Source organism: Mesoplodon bidens, assembly GCF_964165515.1.
Source record: "Mesoplodon bidens genome assembly, chromosome: 8".
NCBI lineage: Eukaryota > Metazoa > Chordata > Mammalia > Artiodactyla > Ziphiidae > Mesoplodon > Mesoplodon bidens.
Window position 1 is genome coordinate 48104854 of NC_138165.1, and position 23436 is coordinate 48128289.

Sequence of the window (23436 nt, forward strand, 5' to 3'; positions counted from 1 at the left end):
CACACAGATGCTAAATTAAACCCTTATAATCATAATAGCTGTAATAAAAAGTTCTTTGACTGTCAATGGGAAATAAATTAAAAGACTGTTTTTGTTCAGCCATGGACTTAAATGATTAAGATAATAAATTACATACATTTAATAACCAAAAAATAAAAAAGATTAATTTACAAATAAAACAAATGCCAGTTGACTACAGTGCATGTAAAAGAAGATACTGCAAACCCAGTGCACCGCGCACTCAAGGATTTGTTAAAAACAAACAATAAAAATTAAAATGAGAATGAACTCTAATAGGACTTTCCCACTTAAAGTTATTTTACATCTAGAAAATGTCCAACATTTACTTATGAATCATCAATGATAATTTTTTTAACATAAAAAGAAGCAACATTATACAAAGCTCCTTTCATGCACCTTCAAATTTCCTAAATGCTTACTTCTGGACACTATTTGCCAACATCCAATCCCTTTTTGTTTCTTTTTTTTTCTTTCTTTCTTTTTTCCCCCAATCCCTTTGATGCAAGCAACAAAATAAGACAGAGGCACTAGTACACCTTGTTTTGTAAAGGTTCTTCTTTTAAAGTATTAACAATAACACTTATAAGAGGGTCATTCACTTAAAAACTCTCTAGTCTACCTCTTCTTCCAGCTCTGCATTTCCTTTCTTATACAACTTTCCAAAATTATGTTTATTAATCCTTTGAACCCAGTAACAACAAACACTGACTATACAACATGTACAACATGTGTAACAGGCTCCCTGCTAAATTAAAATAGATAACAACACCATAAAGCATAGAGAAAGTGGTGAAAGGTAATTCCAGACAGAGAGGGTAGCAGGAAAAAAGAGAATATGCTTAACTACAAAAGACATAAATTATCAATAATGAGTTTGGGTAGGAGGCTGTATGATTCCAATGTACCTTCAAATAGTAGGACAAAAATTCAAAACCATATGTCCACAGAAGCTGTATGCACATATATAAAATACATATATATTTTTTAAAAGTAGAGTTGAAGAGTTTTACAAATCTAGCATCAGCAATGCTATTGCATATCTAAATCTCAGTTAAATGGAACCCAGTGTACACTAAAGTGGGCTCTGACCAGGTAGACCTATGAACTAGGAAGCAGTTGGAATAAGACATCTTCCTAAGATCCCATATACTTAACTCTAAGGAAGTCCAGGGATCTGACAAAGGCTCACAAGTCTCTCCTTGACATAAGTAGCATCAAAGCCTTTAAAACAGTGTTTCTCAAAATTAAGCATTCCCAGAATCATCTGATTGAATCAAACAGATTGCTGAGCTTCATGATCAGTTTCTGACCCAGTAGATCTGGAGTGTGCCTTGTGAATTTGTATTTCTAACAAGTTCCCAAGTGATGCTGGACAACATTTTGAAGACCTCTAACCTAAACCCAAGTCTTCACTCTTAAAAGATTATAAACTTTACTTATTCCTAATGTGAAATACAATGAATTTTTAAAATTCTTGTATTGTTAAGATCCTCAGGCTTCAAATAAATTTCAAAGATACTTAATGATGAACTAGTATATCTCAAAGTTCAGAAACAACCCAAGCACCATCTCCTCCTCTGCTTGGAGCTCTCCAAGGTTCTGATAACCTCCAAATCTAGCTGTTCTAAATGTTGTACCAAGAGATCATATGAATCCTGATAAAGTCAGAATTCTTGACTTTGATTCTCCAAGATTTCCTACTGTTATAAGACTTGAGTAGAGACCTTACTTACACTTTCTTCCCAATGTACAGAAAAAGAAAGTGAAGTGCAGAAGAGTTCAAGGCCACTTTTTACAAGATTATATAGTGATCCAAGGCCGTCTACCAACTAATTTATTCTATAAGGAGGTCCAGGTTTATACTATAATCAGGATTATTCTCGTAGTCTTTCTGCTGACTAGCCAACAAACTACATTCCTCTCCCACTTTGAAGAATTCACTTTTTATATATAAAAAAAGTATTACTGGTCAAAATCAGTAGCAATGACTACAACTATGGGAACCGCAGACCATGAGAATCGTTAAGTGGATACTCTGAATTTTCAGGTAGAGATTTTCATAGTTAGAGAGGGGAAAGAGCCTAATGATATTAGATAGGACCCAGGGGGTGTGATACTGATTTAAAAAAAAAAGGTGTATAAAGATAATGATCCCTTTATTCTCCCTCAAATTATGCTTTTTCTTATTAGTCTTCTCTTTTCTCCTCCTTCAGATTCTTCCTCCTGTGTTTTCTAACAACTCAATAGACAGCTGGGCAAGTAACAGTTCAGGACATAAAAATGCTAATGGATTCTAAACACATGAAAAGACCCTCAACCTCATTCATAGTAAGAAATCCAAATTAAAACTATACTGAGAAATCAGAGTAAAGTCTGGGTTTCAGGTAATGATAATAACGTACCAATATGATTTCTTAGATTCAACACATGTGCCACAGTAATGCATGATGATAATATTAGAGGAAACTGAAACTGGATGAGAGGTATACAGGAACACTTTGTACTACCTTCATAACTTTCCTGTAAATCTAAAATTTTTCCAAAATCAAAAGTTTATTTTAAAAAAATTACTACTGATACACTGAGGTGTATCATTTCTAACCTACCAAACTGGCAAAAATCAAAAAATTCAAAAGCAATCTTTTGACCAGGATATGGGGAAACAAGCTCTCTCATACTTCGCTAGTGGACATACAAACTGGTATAACCCTTACAGAGGGCAATTTGATAACTTCTGTAAGAAAAAGATATAATCGTACCTTTATGAAATTCTTTATATTCAAAATTATTCACTGAAGCACTATTTGTAATAACAGAAGACTGGAAACAATCCAAGTTTCCTTCCATAGGAAACTGGATAATAAACTGGCACATCCCAAACACAAAGGACTACTTATGCAGCAGTAAAAAGGCGTGAGGACACACTCTACGTGCTGATATAGGATAATTTCTAGACTATACTCTTACACACACACACACACAAAATATGCTAAAAAGTACATACAGTGTGCTAATTTTTCTGTAAGAAGGGGTATAAGAATATAATTTCCTATGTACTTCAATTTGTGTAACAAAACCCTAAAGGAATAGATAGACTAATAAAAGTGGTTACTTATAAGGGGAGGGTGACTGGAGTAGAGGGTAGAGAGGGATGAAGTTGTTTTTGTATATTTTTATTTTGGAATATTCTAAATGCATTATCTATTTAAAGATAAAGTAAAATCATGTCACTTTGCGACTCTAAAAACAATTTTGTGTTTTAAGAAAATATTCTGGGTCTGTGATCCCTATGTACTGTGATCCCCAGATTCTTCTGTTCAAACCTCTTATCTTTCTCATTCACTCTCAACCAATCTTTCAACAAGTACAGTAGAAGGACAAAAAGCCTCACTCAGACATCTGGGTTCATGCATTATCTTGTCTTAATTAGTACAAACTAATTCTACAATTATATATTTTATATCAGTAAGAACACACATTCTTTTAATATCTATAGTGTAAAATAATAAATAAGTCACAGAAAGAGAACATATCTCTCTAGCCCACTAAATGGTCAGGAACTTGAGAAATTAAACAGCAGTATTCTTTATTTTTGTGGTACGCAGGCCTCTCACTGTTGTGGCCTCTCCTGTTGCGGAGCACAGGCTCCGGACGCACAGGCTCAGCGGCCATGGCTCACGGGCCTAGCCGCTCCGCGGCATGTGGGATCTTCCTGGACCAGGGCACAAACCCATGTCCCCTGCATCGGCAGGCGGACTCTCAACCACTGCGCCACCAGGGAAGCCCTAAACAGCAGTATTCTTATAAAGATACTTGTTTTAATGTTAGCAAAGTATTAAATGGACAAGGAAGTAAACTCAGTATACAGAAGATATCAGAAAGATTTAAAATAGAAATCTTAATACATCTGAAAAAATCCAAACGTATAAAACATGAATTAGAGAACAATGAATAATTTCCTTTACAAAAAGAGACTCTTTAACTAAAGAAGATTTCACCAAATATTCTTTTCAAAAATCAGCCCTATGGTAGATATATCTCATTTTAAAATACACATTTTAGACTTCAAAACATATTGCAATGACACAATAATCAAATCGGTGTGGCTGCCATAAAGACAGACATACAGACCAATGGAACAGACAGCAAAGAAATAAACCATTATGTATACGACCAAATGATCAAAAAGGGTGTCAAACATCAACTTGAAGCTCCTAGAAGAAAACAAAGGCAGAAAACTTTGTGACACTGGATTTGCCTATGATTACTTGAATATGACACCAATAGCACAGGCTACAAAAGCAAAAATAGACAAATGGGACTGCATCAAACTTAAAAACTTCTGCACAGCAAAGGAAACAATCTAAAGAGTGAAAATATGGAGTGGGAGAAAATATTTGCAAAACATATATCTGATAAGGGTATAACATATATCTTTATGTAAGAATATATAAAGAACTCCTACAACTCAAGAACAAAAAACCAAATAACCGATTTAAAGTATATGAATAGACAATTTGCCAAAGAAGATATACAAATAGCCAACAAGCATATGAAAAGATGCTCAACATCATTAAACATTAGGGAAACACAAGGCTACAATGAGATGTCATCTCACCCTCATTAGGACGGTCACTTCTAAAATAAAACACAACACAAAAAATTACACTTGGGGTGAAAGTGGAGAAATTGGAACCCTGTGCATTGTTGGTAGGATGATAAAATAGGTGCTGCCACTGTGGAAAAAATATGAAGTTTCCTCAAATATTAAAAGTAGAATTACCATGTGACCCAGCAATCACACTTCTGTGCCTATATCCAAAAGAACTGAAAATAGAATCTCAAAGAGATATATGAACACCCATGTTCACTGCAATGTTATTTACAACTGCCAAGATATGGAAGCAACCAAAGTGTCCATCAACAGATGAATGTATAAACTAAATGTGGTATATACATACAATGGAATATCATTCAACCTTAAAAAAGAAGGAAATCTTGTCATATGCTACAACATGGATGAACTTCAAGGACATTATGCTAAGTGAAATAAGCCAGTCACAAAAAGACAAATACCACAGGATTCCACTTAAAGTAGACAAATTCACAGATACAAGAACGGTGGCTGTCAGGTACTGCGGGGAGGGTGTTAACAGGGAATTGTTTAGTTTCAGTTATACAAAATAAAAAATTCTAGAACTTCCCTGGTGGCACAGTGGTTAGGAATCTGCCTGCCAATGCAGGGGTCACAGGTTTGATCCCTGGTCCAGGAAGATCCCACATGCCATGGAGCAACTAAGCCCATGTGCCACAACTACTGAGCCTGCACTCTGGAGCCCGTGAGCCGCAAGTACTAGGCCTGCATGCCACAACTGCTGAAGCCCGCATGCCTAGAGCCAGTGCTCCACAACAAGAGAAGCCACCACAATGAGAAGCCTGCACACCACAACAGAGTAGCCCCCGCTCGCTGCAACAAAGAAAGCCCGCACGCAGCAACAAAGACCCAACACAGCCAAAAATGAATAAATAAAATAAATAAATTAAAAAAAATTCTAGAGATCTGTTGTACAATGATGTGTACATAGTTAACAATACTGTAATGTATACTTAAAAAGTGTTAATAGAGAAAAGTTGTTATGTGTTTTTTACCACAAAAAAACAACAATAAAAACCCCATTTTAGGGACTTCCCTGGTGGTCCAGCAGTTAAGACTCTGAGCTCCCTATGCAGGGGGCCTGGGTTCGATCCCTGGTCAGGTATCCCACATGCTGCAACTAAGAGCCCACATGCTGCAACTAAAGATCCTGCACACCGCAATGAAGATACCGCATGCTGCACCAAAGATCCCAGAGCAGCCAAATAAATAAATATTTAAAAAACAAAACAAAAACACCCATTTTAACCTGAATCAAATCCCAGGAAACAGGCAAACCCAAATTGAGGAACACTGTACAAAATAATTGGCCTGTACTCAAAAATGTCAGTGGCATGATGCACAAAAAGATTTAGGAATAGCCCAAAGCCATCATGTGATGGCTGGATGCAACATATCATCTGAAGTTTTCCTTCACTATAAAGAATATCACTGGGGCAATTATTAAAATACAAATGAGGTGAACAGATTAGGTAACTGCAGTGGCAATTACTGATTTTGATAACTGTGCTTTGGTTATGTAAAAGAATATGTTTTTAAGAAACACACACTTAAGTATTCATAGACAAAGAGCATGACCTATGTAACTTACTCTAAAAGGGTTCAAAACAAAAAAATAACGTGGAAAAAAGATAACGTGGAAGTAAGGACATGGCTGAATTCAACACCACTATCAATCATATTATGGATATAATGGACATCCATAGACCACATCATCCAACAACACAGATTACACATTCTTTTCAAGGTCACAGGGAACACTGACCAAGATACCACATCCTGGGACATAAAAAAACACCTTAATAAATTTAAAAGAATAAAAATCATACAATATCTGCTCTCACATCACAATGGAATTAAACTAGCAATCAATAAGAGAAGCAAAGCTGGAAAATCCCCAAATACTTAGAGATTAAACAATACACTTATAAATATGGTCAAAGATGAAATATCAAGAGAAATTTTAAAAGATTTTGAACTAAATGAAAATGTAACTCATCAAAATTTGTGGGATGTAAAAAAGCAGTGCTTAGAAGAAAATTTAAGCATTGAATGCACATATTAGAAAAGAAGAAAGATCTAAAATCAATAACCTAATCTTCCACCTGTGGGAACTGGAAAAGGAAGAGCAAATTAAATCCAAAGTAAGCAGAAAAAAAGAAATAGAGTAAGAAATAGAGCAGAAATCAGTGAAAGTGGAAACAGGAAATCAATAGAGAAAAATATCAACAAAACCAAAAGCTGGTTTTTGGAAAAGATCAGTAAAATCAATAAGGCTCTAGCCAAGCTAACTCAGGAAAAAGGAGACAGAACATAATTACTAATATCAGAAATTTAAAAATAGGGAGCATCACTACCGAATCCATGGACATTAAAAGGATGGTCAAAGAATACTGTGAACAATTCTATGCCCACAAATTTGATAACCTTTATGAAATGGACTAATTCCTTGAAAGACACAATCTGCCAAAACTCACACAAGAAAAAATATACAATCTGAATAGGCCTGTCTCTATTAAAGAAATTGAATCAATAATTAATAATCTTCCAAAACTTTAAGTACCAGGCACAGATGGGCTCACTGGTGAATTTTACCTAACATTTAAGGAAGAAATCGTATCAATTCTCTACAATGTCTTTCAGAGGATAGAAGCAGAGGGAATTCTTCCTAACTCATTCTATGAGGCCAGCATTATCCTAATACCAAAATCAGATAAAGACATTACAAGAAAACTACAGACCAATATCTCTCACGAACACAGAAGCAAAAATCCTCAATAAAATCGAATCTAAAAATGTATAAAAAGAATTATACTCCATGACCAAGTGAGATTTATCACAGGTATGCAAAGCTGGGAAAAAATCAGTGAATGTAATCCACCACATCAACAAAGAAAAAAATCAAAATTATATCAATAGATATAATTATTTCTGCTCTATTTTGGTTTCTGGTCAAACCAAAAATCAAAACTCTATTGGTATCAGTAGATTTCTGCTCTATTTCTTATCCTATTTCTTTTCTTCTGTTTACTTTGGATTTAATTTGCTCTTCCTTTTACAGTTCCCACAGGTGGAAGATTAGATTATTGATGCAGAAATAATGCAGAAAAAGCATTTAACAAAAAAATGCTTTTTTGTTAACAAGCATTTAACAAAATCCAACATCCATTCATGATAAAAACTGACAGCAAACTAGGAATAGAGGGAAATTTCCTCAACTTGATAAAGAACATCTACAAAAAACTTACAGCAAACATCATACTTAGTGGTGTGAATCTAAGAGCTTCCCTACTAATATCAGAAACAATGCAAGGATGTCCCCTCTCACCACTGCTTTTCAACGTTGTACCAGAAGTCCCAGCTAATGCAGTAGACAAAAAAAAAAAAGGAAACGAAAGCTATAAAGACTGGGAAAGGAGAAATTAAACTGTCTTTGTTCACAGATGATAAGCTTGTCTATGTACATATGTATATACATTCTATTAAAGAACTGACCAAAAACTCCTGGAACTAAGTGATTATAGCAAGGTTGCAGAATACAAGGTTAATATACAAAAGTCAAACACTTTCCTATATACTGCAATGAGAAAGTGGAATTTGAAACTAAAAACACAAAACCATTTACATTAGCATCCAAAAAAATGAAACATTAAGGTACAAATCTAACAAGATATGTAAAAGTTCTACATGAGGAAAACAACAAAACTCTGGTGAAACATATCAAAAAATTAAATAAATGGAAGGACAGTCATGTTTATGGGTAGGAAGACTCAATTTGGTTAACACATCAGCTTTTTCCAACTTGATCTAAAGATTCAACACAATCTCAATCGAAATCCCAGCAAGTCATTTTGTGTATCAATCAGTATTGACAAAGTGATTCTCAAGTTTATATGAAGAAGCAAAAAAATCCAGAAGAGTCAACAGAATACTGAAGAAGAATAAAGTCAGAGGACTGACTTCAAGACTTACTATGAAGCTACAGGAATTCAGACAGTGTGCTATTGACCAAAAAATAGACAAAAAGATCAGTGGAAGAGAATAGAGGGTCCAGAAATAGACCCATACAAATACACTCAACTGATCTTTGACAAAGGAGCAAAGACAATTCAATGGAAAAAGAATAGTCTTTTCAACAAACAGTGCTGGGACAACTGGACATCCATATTAAAAAAGATGAATCTAGGCACAGACCTTACACCCTTCACAAAAATTTACTCAAAATGAATCACAGACCTAAATGTAAAACAGACCTATAAATCTATTAGAAAGTAACACAGGAGTAAATCTAGATGCTCTTTTGTTTGGTGATGAAATTTCAGAAATACCACCAAAAGCAAGATCCATGAAAGAAAAAAATTAAGTTGGACCTCTTTAAAATTAAGAACTTCTCCTCTATGAAGGACACTATTAAAAGAATGAAAAGAAAGCCACAGACTGGGAGAAAATATTTTAAAAACTCATATCTGATAAAGGACTCCAAAATATACACAGAACACTTAAAATTCAACAGTAAGAAAACAAAGATCCCAGTTAAAAAATGGGTAAAAGATCCAACAGACACCTCACCAAGGAAGATATACAAACTGCAATTAATGATATGAAAAGGTACTCAACATCCTAGGTTATTAGGGAATTACAAGTTAAAATAATGAGATACCATTACATACCTATTAGAATAGCTAAAATTCTAAAATTGACAATACCAAAAGCTGATGAGGATACAGAGCAATATGAGCTCTCGTTCACTGCTGGTAGAAATGCAAAATGGAATAGCCACTTTGGAAGTCAGTTTGGCAGTTTCTTACAAAGCTAAACACTGCCTTACTGTACAAACCAACAATTGCACTCCTAGGTATTTACCCAAAAGAGATAAAAACTTACGTCCACATAAAATCATGCTATTACTTAGAATACATTTTTCATTAATTGCCCAAAACCAGAAGCAACCAAGGTGTCCTTCAATAGGTAAATGAATAAACAGACTCTGAATTATCCATATAATGGAATATTATTCAATGATTAAAAAAAAACTATCAAGCCAAAAAAAAATTGGAAGAATCTTAAATGCAAACTGATAAGTTAAGGAAGCCAGTCTGAAAAGCCTATGTACTGTATAATTTCAGCTGTATTACATTTTGGAAAAGGCAAAACTACAGAGAGAGCAAAAAGATCAGTGGTTGCCAGGGATTTGAAGGAATGAATAGGTGAAAATACACGGAGTTTTTATCGTAATTGAACTATTCTATAGGATAATGTAATGGTGGATCTATGACATGGATTTTTAAAAATCCATAAAACTGTACAACACAAACACCAAAGAGTATGGACTTCAGTTAATAAGGTACTGACTACATTAACTGTAACAAATGTACCACACTAATGCAAGATAATAATAGTGGAAATTGTGTGTGTGCGTGCGTGTGTGCAGGAGGTAGTATATGGGAATTCACTGTACTATCTGCTCAATTTTTTGTAAATCTAAAAATGTTTTTAAAAAAACCTATTAATCCACTTAAAAATATGTAAAGGACCTGAACAGGCATTTGTCCAACGAAGATACATGAATGGCTAACAGGTACATGGAAAGATGCTCGGCCTCACTAATTATTAGGGAAACGCAAATCACAATCACAAGATATCACCGCATGCCTGTTAGAATGACCAGCACCAGAAAGACAAGAGATAACAAATGCTGGTAAGTATGTGGAGAAAAGGCAACCCTTGTGCACTGTCAGTAGGAATGCAAATTGATACAACCACTATGGGAAACGGTATGGAGGTTCCTCAAAAAGTTAAAAATAGAACTACAATATGATTCAGCAACCCCACTTCTGGGAATAAGCCAAAGGAAATGAAAACACTGTGTTGAAGAGATATATGCACCCCCATGTTTGCAGCAGCCTTATTTACAATAGCCAAGACATAGAAACAACCTAAGTGCCCATCGACAAATGAAAGTTGTGGTACAATGGAATATTATTCAGCCATTAAAAAGCAGGAAATCCTGCCCATTTATGGGCATTATGGATGGACCTTGAGGGCATTATGCTAAGTGAATTGAGTCAGACAGAGAAAGGTAGCAAATACTGTATGATCTCACTTAGAAGTAGATATAAAAAAAAAAATTTCCAACCCCCCACCCCAAACTCATAGAAAGAGAGATCAGATTTGTGATTACCAGAGGTGGGAGGCTGGGGGAGGGAGAACTGGATGAAGGTGGTCAAAAGGTACAAACTTCCAGTTATAAGATAAGTAAGTTCTGGGGATGTAATGTACAACATGATGACTATAGTTAACATGGCTCTGGGCTTCCCTGGTGGTGCAGTGGTTGAGAGTCCACCTTCCGATGCAGGGGACGCGGGTTTGTGCCCCGGTCCGGGGGGATCCCACGTGCCGCGGAGCGGCTGGGCCCCTGAGCCGTGGCCGCTGGGCCTGCGTGTCCGGAGCCTGTGCTCCGCGGCGGGAGGGGCCGCAGCGGTGAGGGGTCCGTGTACCGCAAAAAAAACAAAAAAAAAACAAAAAAACCCAAAAAAAAAAACATGGCTCTATGTTACATATGAAAGCTGTTAAGAGAGTAAATCCTAAAAGTTCACATTACAGGGGGAAAAATATTTTTATTCTTTTTTCTTTTCCTGTATATGAAGTGAAGGATATTAACTAAATTTATTCTGGTAATCATTTCAAAATACGTGTAAGGCAAATCATTATGCTGTACACGTTACACTTATACAGTCCTGTATGTCAGTTATATCTCAATAAAACTATAAGGAAAAAAAAAGCATGGATTCTGGAATCTGACTGCCTGGTTCAAATTCTGGCTCCCTTAATTACAAGGTCTTGGGAGCATGCTCCTAAAACTTTTTTTATGGCTCAGCAGTATTACATTGTGTATATATACCACATCTTCTTTATCCATTCATCTGTTTATGGACACTTAGGTTGCTTCCATATCTTGGCAACTGTAAATAATGCTGCTATGAACATTGAGGTGCATGTATCTTTCCGAATTAGTGTTTTGTTTTTTTTCAGATATACACCCAGGATTGGTATTGCTGGGTCATATGGTAGTTCTATTTTTAGCTTTTTAAGAAACCTCCATACTGTTCTCCGCAGTGGCTGCACCAATTTACATTCCCAACAACAGTGTAGGAGGGTTCCCTTTTCTCTACATCCTCACCAACGTTTGTTATTTGTTTTCTTTTTGATGACAGCCATTCTGACAGGTGTGAGGTGACACCTCATTGTGGTTTTGATTTGCATTTCCATGATGATTAGTGATGTTGATCATCTTTTCATGTGCCTGTTGCCCATCTGCATGTCCTCTTTGGAAAAATGTCTATTCAGTTCTTCTGCCCGCCCCCCCTCGCTTTTTTGGCCGCGCCAGGCAGCAGGTGGGATCTTAGTTTCCCTGCCAGGGACTGAACCCGCGCCCCCTGCATTGGAGTGCTGAGTCTTAACCACTGGACCACCAGGGAAGTCCCCTTCTACCCATTTATAAATCAGGTTGTTTTTTTGATGCTGAGTTGTATGAGCTGTTTATATATTTGGATATTAATCCCTTATTGGTCATATCATTTGCAAATATTTTCTCCCATTCAGTAGGTTGTCTTTTCATCTTGTCAGTAGTTTCCTTTCTTGTGTAAAAGCTTTTAAGTCTAATTAGGTCCCATTTGTTTATTTTTGCTTTTATTTCCTTTACTTTAGGAGACGCATCCAAAAATATATGGCTGCAATTTAGGTCAGAGTGTTCTGCCTATTTTTTCCTCTAGGAGTTTTATAGTATCCAGTCTTACATTTAATCCACTCTTAGTTTATTTTATTTTTTTTTTTTGCGGTATGCGGGCCTCTCACTGTTGTGGCCTCTCCCGTTGCGGAGCACAGGCTCCGGACGCGCAGGCCCAGCGGCCATGGCTCACGGGCCCAGCCGCTCCGCGGCATATGGGATCCCCCCAGACCGGGGCACGAACCCGTATCCCCTGCATCGGCAGGCGGACTCTCAACCACTGCGCCACCAGGGAGGCCCCTTAGTTTATTTTTGTATATGGTGTTAGAGAATGTTCTAATTTCATTCTTTTACAAGTAGCTGTCCAGTTTTCCAAACACCACTTATTGAAGAAACTGTCTTTTCTCTATTGTATATTCTTGCCTCTTTTGTTGTAGATTAATTGACCATAAGCAAGTGGGTTTATTTCTGGGCTCTCTATCGTGTTTCATTGATCTACATGTCTGTTTTTGTGCCGGTACCATACTGTTTTGATTACTGTAGCTTTGTAGTATAGTCTCAAGTCAGGGAGCATGATTCCTCTGGCTCTGTTCTTCTTTCTCAAGATTGTTTTGGCTATTCAGGGTCTTTTCTGTTTCCACACACATTTTAAAAGTATTTGTTCTAGTTCTGTGAAAAATGCCCTTGGTAATTTTTTTAAAATAGTGGACATAAGTAAATGCATATAGGCCCAAGGGGCATGCTCCTTGTACTCAGACTTCTCTTTCACGTCTCTATCCCAGACTGTCAAATGATTATTTCGTTTTCCCAAATACCTGGAATTACTTAATATGTAATTTTCTAAGTTTTAGGGCTCCTCATCCTTTCCTGGATTAGTAGTTACCCAGATACTGCTCTACCATTTTAGCACTACTGCCCACACTCACAGCTTTATCCAAGGACAGGAGGCTCAGCACAATCTTGAGAAGACAGGAAGACCCTTAAAGCCAGCTAATCTGAATGCAGGTTGCCCTCAGGGCCTGATCTTGCTCACTGCCCCTGTTATCACTCCTCTAACCACCTCAACCCGGAATCTAGCTTCACCTGGAATGTGTTGTCCACAAATCTGATACAATCCACTCCTTTACTTGTGGCATGGCTTTTCTGGTATTTATTTAAATGTGTGATGTCATTTCTGCTCAATTTGATTTTTTTTTTAAAGGCTATTTATTCTTTTTTTTTTTAAGACCATACTTCATTCAGATTTCGTTTTTTTTTTTAAATTTTATTTATTTATTTACGGCTGTGTTGGGTCTTCGTTTCTGTGCGAGGGCTTTCTCTAGTTGCGGCAAGTGGAGGCCACTCCTCATCGCAGTGCGTGGGCCTCTCATTATCGCAGCCTCTCTTGTTGCGGAGCACAGGCTCCAGACGCGCAGGCTCAGTAATTGTGGCTCACGGGGCTAGCCGCTCCGCGGCATGCGGGATCTTCCCAGACCAGGGCTCGAACCCATGTCCCCTGCATTGGCAGGCAGACTCTCAACCACTGCACCACCAGGGAAGCCCCCAATTTGATTTCTTAATAGATATCCAGTGACACTTTTACAAGAAATGATGTTCCTAGAATGCATCCTTTCCACCAAAAAGTTTTACTGTATAAACAGAACAATGCTCTTCATTTGGTATCTTCTCCAACTCTTTCCAATCAAAACATATTTGCCCTGTCAAAGCAAAAGGTCAGTTATCATCATTTTTGTTTAATAGGGAGAACAGCAAAAAATATTCCAAGGATAATGAAATTAAAGTTGGATGTTAGATCAACATCTGTCTCACTCTTGCTGAAAACCTAGAATACATACGTCCACCTTACACTAAATAAGCGGAATTTTTCTTCTTTTCCAATTGTAGACTTGACAATGGCCAGCTTCACTGAACTGAGGAGTCAGTTTCAAGTGTACTGAGGTGTACAGCAGTGTACACACATGGACAGGCACCTCCCCAGAGCTTAAGATGTTGGCTGCAGACACAAACAGCAGAATTCAGTTTCCTTTGAGTGGGTTCCTCTCCCTGCCTGACAGATAACAAGGGGTGCTACCCCACCAATTCTTTCTCCTGAACTCTTTCTTTCAGCCAAGAAACAGGTTAGACATTCTACTGATCTGTGTTTGTAGGAGTAATGCACCAAGAAGGGGAAGTGAACCTTCATTTCAAAACAAGCAAAGGAGTCCTGTTTCAAAGAAGCATTTAATTGAGTTCAAAACTGGACATAAATTATCTACAGAATACTTATGAAACAATATCTTAAGTTCCTTCACTTTCTAAAATTCTGAGATACTGTAAAATATGATATGAAGTAAAAGGGGTAATGGGAGGTCAAAATAAAGAATTTATTGCCATGTAAACAAAGTCATTTCCTTAAAAAAAAAAGGTTTGGATCTTGAATTTAATGAAGTTCTTAAACTCCAAAAGGAATGAAAGAATTTTAACATCTGGGTTGAGGTACCCAAAGTAAATTTGTTATAACAGTAAGTAAAACAGAAGTAGCATTTTCTGTATGTCACACAACTGACCAATGTGTAGAATTAGCTTAAATGAGGAACAGTTTGAGTATCTTGGGTCATCAATGACCACAGGTCACCAAGATGCTTTCGACCTGGTCAGAATACCACAATGTGTTGTGATTAAATAAGTTCCCCAGAATACCAATATGGGTTACTATGGTGAACTGGTACCAAAAGGGACAGGAAAGAATAGGCAGGTTTATCTCACATCCACACCAGGACTGAAGTCATTCCACTCCTAACTCCTTCTTAGCAGATACTTTTTGTCCTAAAATGACACTGTTGGCGAATAAGTGAGCTCAATTTTTAACCTGATCCACAGAGCAGGTCTCTCAATTTCACTGTACACACCAATAATTTTATTCTTGTATTTAATTCTGTATATAATTTTGAGTCCTATGAGATCGATGTCTCAAAAAAGTCATGATGTGTACACTTATATCTTCACCATTCATTCACTGATTTATTTATTTGGCAAATATTTAACTGCATACCTAATCATATGCTAGGTACTACAGTAAGCAGTAAAATTAAAAGGGAAAGAAGAAGTCCCTCCTCTCAGTGAGCCTTATGACCTAGTGAAGCAACAGAGGGCAAACAATCACAACTGCAGGTGGTTGATGCACACAACACAGGAGGGCTTGAGGTAAACAGTGCCAAGAACTCTGCTTAGAGGGGTCAGGAAAAGGCTCCTAAAGGTAGTCCTGAAGACGAGCCTTGAAGAACAAGTTGTATTTTAAAAAGAGGAGAAGAGAAGTAAAGGGCTATGTAAAGGCCTGGAGGCATGAAAAAATAAGAGATAAGTCAGAGATCTAAAAGGAGCTCATTATTATTGTAGCTGGAAGTGTGAAGGGTTAGAGGAATGGGGGGTGGGGTGCGGTGTACTGAGACTGTAGTGTAGGACTGTACGGAGAATGAGATGCAGCTTCTGTTCCTGAGGAACTTACAGTCTAGTGGAGGAAACAGACCTCCAACAGTTCATTTCAATGAGGCTGATGTCATGGTGGAAGAACACACAGCAAATTGTGACTGGACAGGCACAAAGGAGGGCCTTAAACACCATACAAATATGTTAAAATTTTATCCCACAGGCAACAGTGAGTCTTTGAAAAATTCTAAATGGGTACCACTCACAATAGTGGCAGTGTGGATGACTGGAAGGTACAAAGACTAGAGCAGAGCAATACAATACCATACTTTGGCAGACCAATACAAAGGTGTCTGCCAAAGCCCAGGCAAGCAACGTGATGGGCCTGAGCTAAGCCACCCTACTGTGGCAACTGTGCTTTTCTAGCCAGGGAAATGGGAGGCGATTTTTTCAAATCTATCTTTAAAAGAAGAAAAAGAAAAATCCAGAGCAATATTTTCTGAAATTCCTTGTATTCAAGGGCTTAGAAAGAAGTTATATCAAGCTTCCTTGAAAAAAGAGTCAACAATAACGAGTTTAAATTTTAGTACAGATAAACTTAAGGTCAATAATAGGCATAGAGGTAAGCAAATAATGGAATATAAATTTGATAGAAAATTATATACACAATGAAAATGACAATAGGAGACTAAAAACCTGAGGAACTTAAAATATATATAGAAAAGGCAGGAAAAAAAATTGTATGTGTAGTACAATTTAGTATAGTATATAAAATATATATGCTGACAGACTAAAAGAGAAAAAATGAAAGTTAAAATAATTTTCTATTATTTTTATTCCATTTATTACAACAATAGAATAAAATGAAATGAAAAAAACAACACAAGATTAATGTTTATTGTATCTAATGGGCTCCACCCAGATGGGTTACATCCAATTTCTGGTTCCAGTTTCCTACAATGGCTTTTACATATGGTCCTATTGTCCAGCTACATTGTTATTAAAATACAAAAAAAGGGGGGAGGGGATATGTTGGCTTGAAAAATCCTTAAAATTCATATTAAGAACAGCTATCTCGTTCCTGATACAAAGACAAGGAAAATTCAACATGCTAAAGGGACTCAAAGTCAAAGACATAGTGGAAACAAATCACACAATTTTTGCAAGTGTATTTCTCTTGAATCCTTAGGGGAAAAGTCTCTGGGAAATGGTTTTGACACCTAAGGGCTTTTAAGCCATTTAAAAACAATTGAACCAGTCAACAAACATGCCATTTATTGAGCATCTATAAGTCATGCATTTAACACTAAAGATACAAAGGGAAAATAAAACATAGTCCCTGCCCTCAAGGAGCTCACAGTCTAAAAGGAGAGAAAGAATGGCTACAAACAATTGCAATCAAGTACGCTGAGTCCTCTGTTAGAGGTATGTACAAGGTACTAAGATAAGCAAAGAAGAGAGGTAGAATGAGAAATCAGGGTAAGCTTCAAAAGGGAGTTAGGTCTTAAATAAGCTACAGAAAGGGAAAGAAGACTTGAATAGCATATGCAAGGAAATGTGAAATGTGAAACAACAAGGCAAATGTGGATAATTTTAAGTTATTCCCTATGATGCAAAGAGTGAGGGAAAGAGCAACAGGAAATGAGGTTAAAGGGGTAGCAGGTAACAAATCACAAAGGGCCTTGTATTCGAATTAGAGAATCTGGCTATTACTAAATTTTGTCAAATCTATATAAGATGCACCATTACTTTATGTACTGCAAGAAAGAAAAAAAAAAGCTTTATATTGGGGTCTATCAATAAATTTAATAGAATACTCCTGCATAAAGCTACATTATCAAAGGGCAACAGCCTCAGCGTAAGATAAAGAAATAAAACAGCCATGTAGAAAGGAACAGCATGAACCTGTATTTCTCAACTTGCCCTTAGGTGAAAGGAGGGGGGGAAGAATCTCTCTGAGAACTGAATTCCAAGCAGGTCTACAGCCTTACAGCCTACTTGTGTGGTCTAAAAAAACAAACAAATAAAACTAAAGCTACCAGTGTGGCCCCAAAACAAACAAATAAAACAAAACAAACAAGTAGAGACTTTAAGGTGGTCTCAGGTTGGTCCCCAGATGCCTGGCAAAAACAAGTAGAAATTCTCTTTAGACAAACCAGACTTTAATCCATGAGAAAAGCAATTTAAGATGTAATCTCATTTCAAATATGACAAAGGCACATCTTAGAATCGATGAAAAATAGTAGATCTTAGAGTCAGCCTTGAATCTGGAGATGTTTCAGAATCACCTGGAGAACTTTTTAAAAATACTTATTACCAGGCTGCATACCAGAGATTCTCATACAGGCAGGCCTGAAGCACAGCCCTGGAATCTCTATTTTAACAAACTACTAAAGGTTGTTTTTTTTTAAACACAGCCAGACAAGATACCAAGACACCAGCATTCTGTCTGCAAAATTAGCTGAAAATTCCTATTGTAGAATAAAGAACAACAGTAGGATTTTAAGCCACATCATGATTTGACCAGACGGACACTTTAGGAAGACCACTCTGGTGCCAGTGGACCTTGTGGAGAAGATAGGTTAGAAGAGGGTAAGGATAGGATATGGTGGATAGTAAATAGAACAGTCAGGAGATCAGTGAAACAGTTTTAAGGCAAGAGATGGTGATCATTTAAATAGTAACAATGGGGAGAAAAATAAGAGGATCAAAGGAGGTAGAATTAGAATTCCATAAAAACTACATGAAGGTATAAGTGTAGGATCTAATTCTAAAAATTTTAGAAGACTTGCCCCTAATCAGCATAACTGCCACTAGGCCTTGAAAAATAAATTTTTATTTGGGTATGGTAATCTACCACCTTTTAGCTGTATAATAAAGTGTAAGTGCTATAGAAAATCCTATACTACATAACTATCAAATGTTCCAAATGCAACTCACACTCCAAATGATCTTGAAGTTGAGATGTAAGCATAGAGGGATATTATTCTTTCATGTTTAACATTTCTATAAATCAGTGCGTATGAACTGAAAAATTAAAATCTCTTTGGGCAAAAAGAAAGGATTTTTTCACTGGCTGATAAATTTAAATTACAAACAGAAAACAATGAATTAACAAACTTACGCTGAATATGAATGAACTGCTTTGGCTGTTTAAACTCTCCTTTGTACAAGCGATTGTAATAGTTGACATTGCTCTCTGCCTCAGGAACTGGAATGACCATGCTCTCTTTTTTTTCTCTGAACACTTGCTGTGCTGAAATAGCTCGTTGTAAATGATGTTCCTGGAAAATGTAAAGTAGGCAACATGAGTTGTTTTAATAATGTCAATTCAATGCAAAATTCTATTTACAATTTACTTTGTTTAATAATTACACAGTGCTTTAAGAATCAATTCTAAACAGTTCCTTTGCCACAGACCTTCAGAAAACATTGCTATCACTCTCCCTTAATACTTGTACTCATACTGATACCACGTTAGATGATTACAATTTTAATAAGTAGGATTTTTTAAAAAAAGATTAAATATTCACAAACTAGAATTTAACATCTCAAGAATTTAACATTACAAGAAAATCGATCCTGTTTGCTAAATTAATTGAGGTGTTTATCACCAATAACAAGATTACAGAAAGACATGCAAATAACAGGAAAAGAATTTGTATCACAGATTTTAAGTATCTTCTGCATTTATATATCTCAAACTTCAACAGTACAAAATTCTGAATAACTCAAAGAAAAGATAAAATTATATTCAACAGACTATATTACTATCACAGCAGGAAATATTTTTTAACAAAGGTGAAACAAAAAGTTCTTATAAAATACACCCAGATTCTAGTAACTTTTCATTACCTCCACCACTTAATGGACACTTTCTCCATTGACCCACTACGGACCATTCCCAACAAAGCACCTTTACCTCGTGGAAGGTAGTAAATTAGGTCATGTCATTCCCCAAAGGATCCCCTTCATATTTAGATTAAAGGTTAAAATCACTCAACGCTTACAAGGCTTTATACATCTCTGACCTTATTTCCTACTTTTCTCCTCCCAAACTTTATTCTAGCCACACTTCTCCTCTCCTTTAAGGTTCCTAAATATCCAAATGGATTGTTTCTGAAATTCCTTCAAGTCTCATCTCATCAGAGAGGCCTTCTGTTATTTCCTTACCTAAAAGAGTACTGGCATATACCCAGAGAAAACCATAACTCAAAAAGACACATGCACCCCAATGTTCACTGCAGCACTATTTACAATAGCCAGGTCATGGAAGCAAACTAAATGCCCATTGACAGACAAATGGATAAAGAAGATGAGGTACATATATACAATGGAATATTACTCAGTCATAAAAAGGGACAAAATTGGGTCATTTGTAGAGATGTGGATGGACCTAGGGACTGTCAAACAGAGTGAAGTTAGTCAGAAAGAGAAAAACAAATATCATATATTAATGCATATATGTGGAATCTAAAAAAATGGTACAGATGAACCTGTCTGCAAGGCAGAAATACAGGCACAGGCACAGAGAACAAATGTATGGACACCAAGGGGGGAAGGGGTGGTGGTGGGATGAATTGGGAGATTGCGACTGACATATATACACTAACTAATATGTATAAAATAGATAACTAATGAGAACCTGCTATATAGCACAGGGAACGCTACTTCACTTCGTTGTGCAGTAGAAACTAACACAACATGGTAAAATAACTATACCCCAATTAAAAAAAAAAGAGAGAGAGTACTGGCTATGCTGCAATGCATAAATTAAGATTTATTTATCAGCAGCCATCCTTTCAACACATTTCAGAGTACCTGGCAGACACCAGATACTACTCCTGTCCCTGAGAATTATGAATGAATGAGAGACAGACTTTGCCATTAAGGAACTTAGGTAGTGGAAGAGAGATACCTGAGTATGTGATCTGAGCTTGACAAGCATATCTATTTTCAATTAGTCAAACCACTTGTTTTGGGAGGATAGATAAAGACGTCCAAAGAAAGTAAAATGTAAACTAAGAGTTTTAGGATCAACAGGAATTTTTAGCAAGGCAAAAGAGGAAAAGAAGAAAACAACTCAGGCAGAGAAAATAGAATATCCAAAATGGACAAAAGCCCAGAGACATTCAATAAAAGGCAAATATTGAACAAAGGGACATGAGGGTTGGTGCTGGTTTAGATCTGAGAGTTTCTTCACCTTCAGTGCAAGCAAGAAATATGTTTTTCTTCATAGGGTAGAATCCCAAGTTGGAGCACTAAATACACTTCCCCATATAAAAACTACTATTGATTTAGTTAAAATCTATTAGTACTAAAATTTTTGAGTCGTCTAAGAAGTTGTGATGGGATCAAACACACAAACAAACAGCATCAAGAAACTAGGAAACCAGGCCTTGACTGAGGTTGGCAATTTCTAGCATTATTTAAGCCTATACTTTCCTATTACCTTCATGATATTTTACCCCTCCTAGTTAAAGAAAGTGATGCAATATGCAATGCCACCCTGCATTTATATAATGTTTTACAGCTCTTGAAGTACACCCACAATCACATGTCTATTAGCTCCTTATAATCTTGGGACACAGGCGTAGATATTATCCCATTTTGTAAATGAGACTCAAGAAACAAGTGACTTGCTCTTAGCAAATAGGAATGATATATAAGAGAGCCAAATTTCAGGACTCTGATTCCAGTGTTCCTTGACTATTCCATCCTTATTAGAAAAGTCTGACATAAAAAACCATGTTCTTGTAATGCTAATAATCTACAGACACAGGTAAAAAAAGGAAACTGAGCACATTTTTTATTTGAAGAGATTCTTTTGATATATGTTTGACTTTGCCCTAAATATAAAACATTTTTAGGTATTATCCAATTTCTGAAATACATCTTTAATAGATTAAGATTTAGCATTAATTTTACAAATAAAAAAACTTAAAAACAGATCATGGATGACTCCCTTCTTAACGCAGCCTACAGATGACAGATGCAGCCAGAAATTAAGAGGCCAGATCATGACACCTCCCCCATTTTAATCTACAGACTAATCAGTGGCAAACATACAAAAGGCTCAAAGTAGGTACCACAGTTTTTTTTTTTTTTTTTTTTTTTTTTTTTTTTTTTGCGGTAGGCGGGCCTCTCACTGTTGTGGCCTCTCCCCTTGCAGAGCACAGGCTCCGGATGCGCAGGCTCAGCAGCCATGGCTCACGGGCCTAGCCGCTCTGCGGCATGTGGGATCTTCCCAGACCGGGGCACGAACCCGTGTCCCCTGCATCGGCAGGCGGACTCTCAACCACTGCGCCACCAGGGAAGCCCGGTACCACAGTTTTGATTTGTCATTTTATTGGGGGAAGATGTTGACAGGAGTAATGTTGATTCCTTGTTACATGCTGCATCATACACTGGTGAGGTTACCTAATTTTTAAAAATAACTAAAAACCAAGCGCTACCTAATTTCCTTTCCTTTAAAAAAGCATGCCTTTGACCCACTAACTCCACTAATGGAATTCATCAAAAGGCAACAAACAAATGGGCAACACTGACTAAATGAAAATGCTCAACATGGCACTGTTTAGAGCACCAAAAAAAAAAAAAAGTCTAAATAGCAATAAATACAGACTTAGTATATCCATTATGTCATATCCATAAAATGGAACTCTTAGGTAGTAGTAAAAAACAACATAATTTAGACGTCTACTGACACGAAAAAAGCCTGGAAGAATACAGAATAGAACATTCCACAAAATGCTATAAATATTTCTTCTGTGTCCCCTTTTGCAGTTTCAGAAATTTTCTATAGTAAATAGTAAATCAACATTTCTTCCATAAACTAAAAAAAAGAAGAAAAAAAAGAAAAATGCTATAAAAGTTTAACATCCTAAATGAAAGGACTCTCCACCAAAATACACAAAAATCACTTCTCATGGTTACTTTGATATTCTGAAATATCCTTTTGAAACCTACCATATTGTACCTAAACATTTTTTGTGCTTCCCTAGAAATATTATACTTTCTCTGTACTTTATACTTTTCCTAGTAACACATGAAATTACACGAAAAGCAGTTAAATGCAAACTGAAAGATGCTAAATAATTAATGACTTCTAGTCATGTATAATAAGTATCAGGCACAATCTTACAGGGACGGAGTAGAAATATTTTTTCTTTTGGAGATGAGTACACTAAGACTCTATGATTTCTACGATGGAAATCAGCAGGACTGAAATTTGAATCATTATTTGTATGTCTCTTTTCCATCTTGCCAAGCTCATGCCCCAATTTGTAGGGTTTCAGAATGTATTGGGTTAGGCTGCATACAAAGTCAAACATTATTCATTGATGTTTTAAAAATTTACATCCAAAATTTCCAATTAAAGATACCTGACTGAATAACTACATTTACCTACTCTACCTCACTATAATAGTAAACTTACTAGTAAAGGACTAAGAAACTTAAAAAGCCACTATAACAAACTGAATTAGAAATGAGCCATTGGCACAAAACAGAATACTGCAAAATTCTGGGAGATCAAAATCAAAAGAGGAAGTTTCAAATCCTTGCAGAGAAGAAAAAGATAAAAACTGAGACCACCTCAACTATCCTGCAGAAAACCAAATGATGGGGA

The 23436-nt window shown here is 36.4% G+C and overlaps 1 protein-coding gene across 1 annotated transcript in view; it reads right to left on the reverse strand.

Moving 5' to 3' along the window:
• The window catches only part of EPC2 (enhancer of polycomb homolog 2), a 109139-nt gene that overhangs the window by 46645 nt on the left and 39058 nt on the right, over positions 1 to 23436 (reverse strand). Inside the window, exon 2 of the mRNA XM_081243075.1 lies at positions 18931 to 19090. Within this exon, the coding sequence (XP_081099201.1) occupies positions 18931 to 19090 (160 nt within the window). The remainder of the gene's footprint in view (positions 1 to 18930; positions 19091 to 23436) is intronic.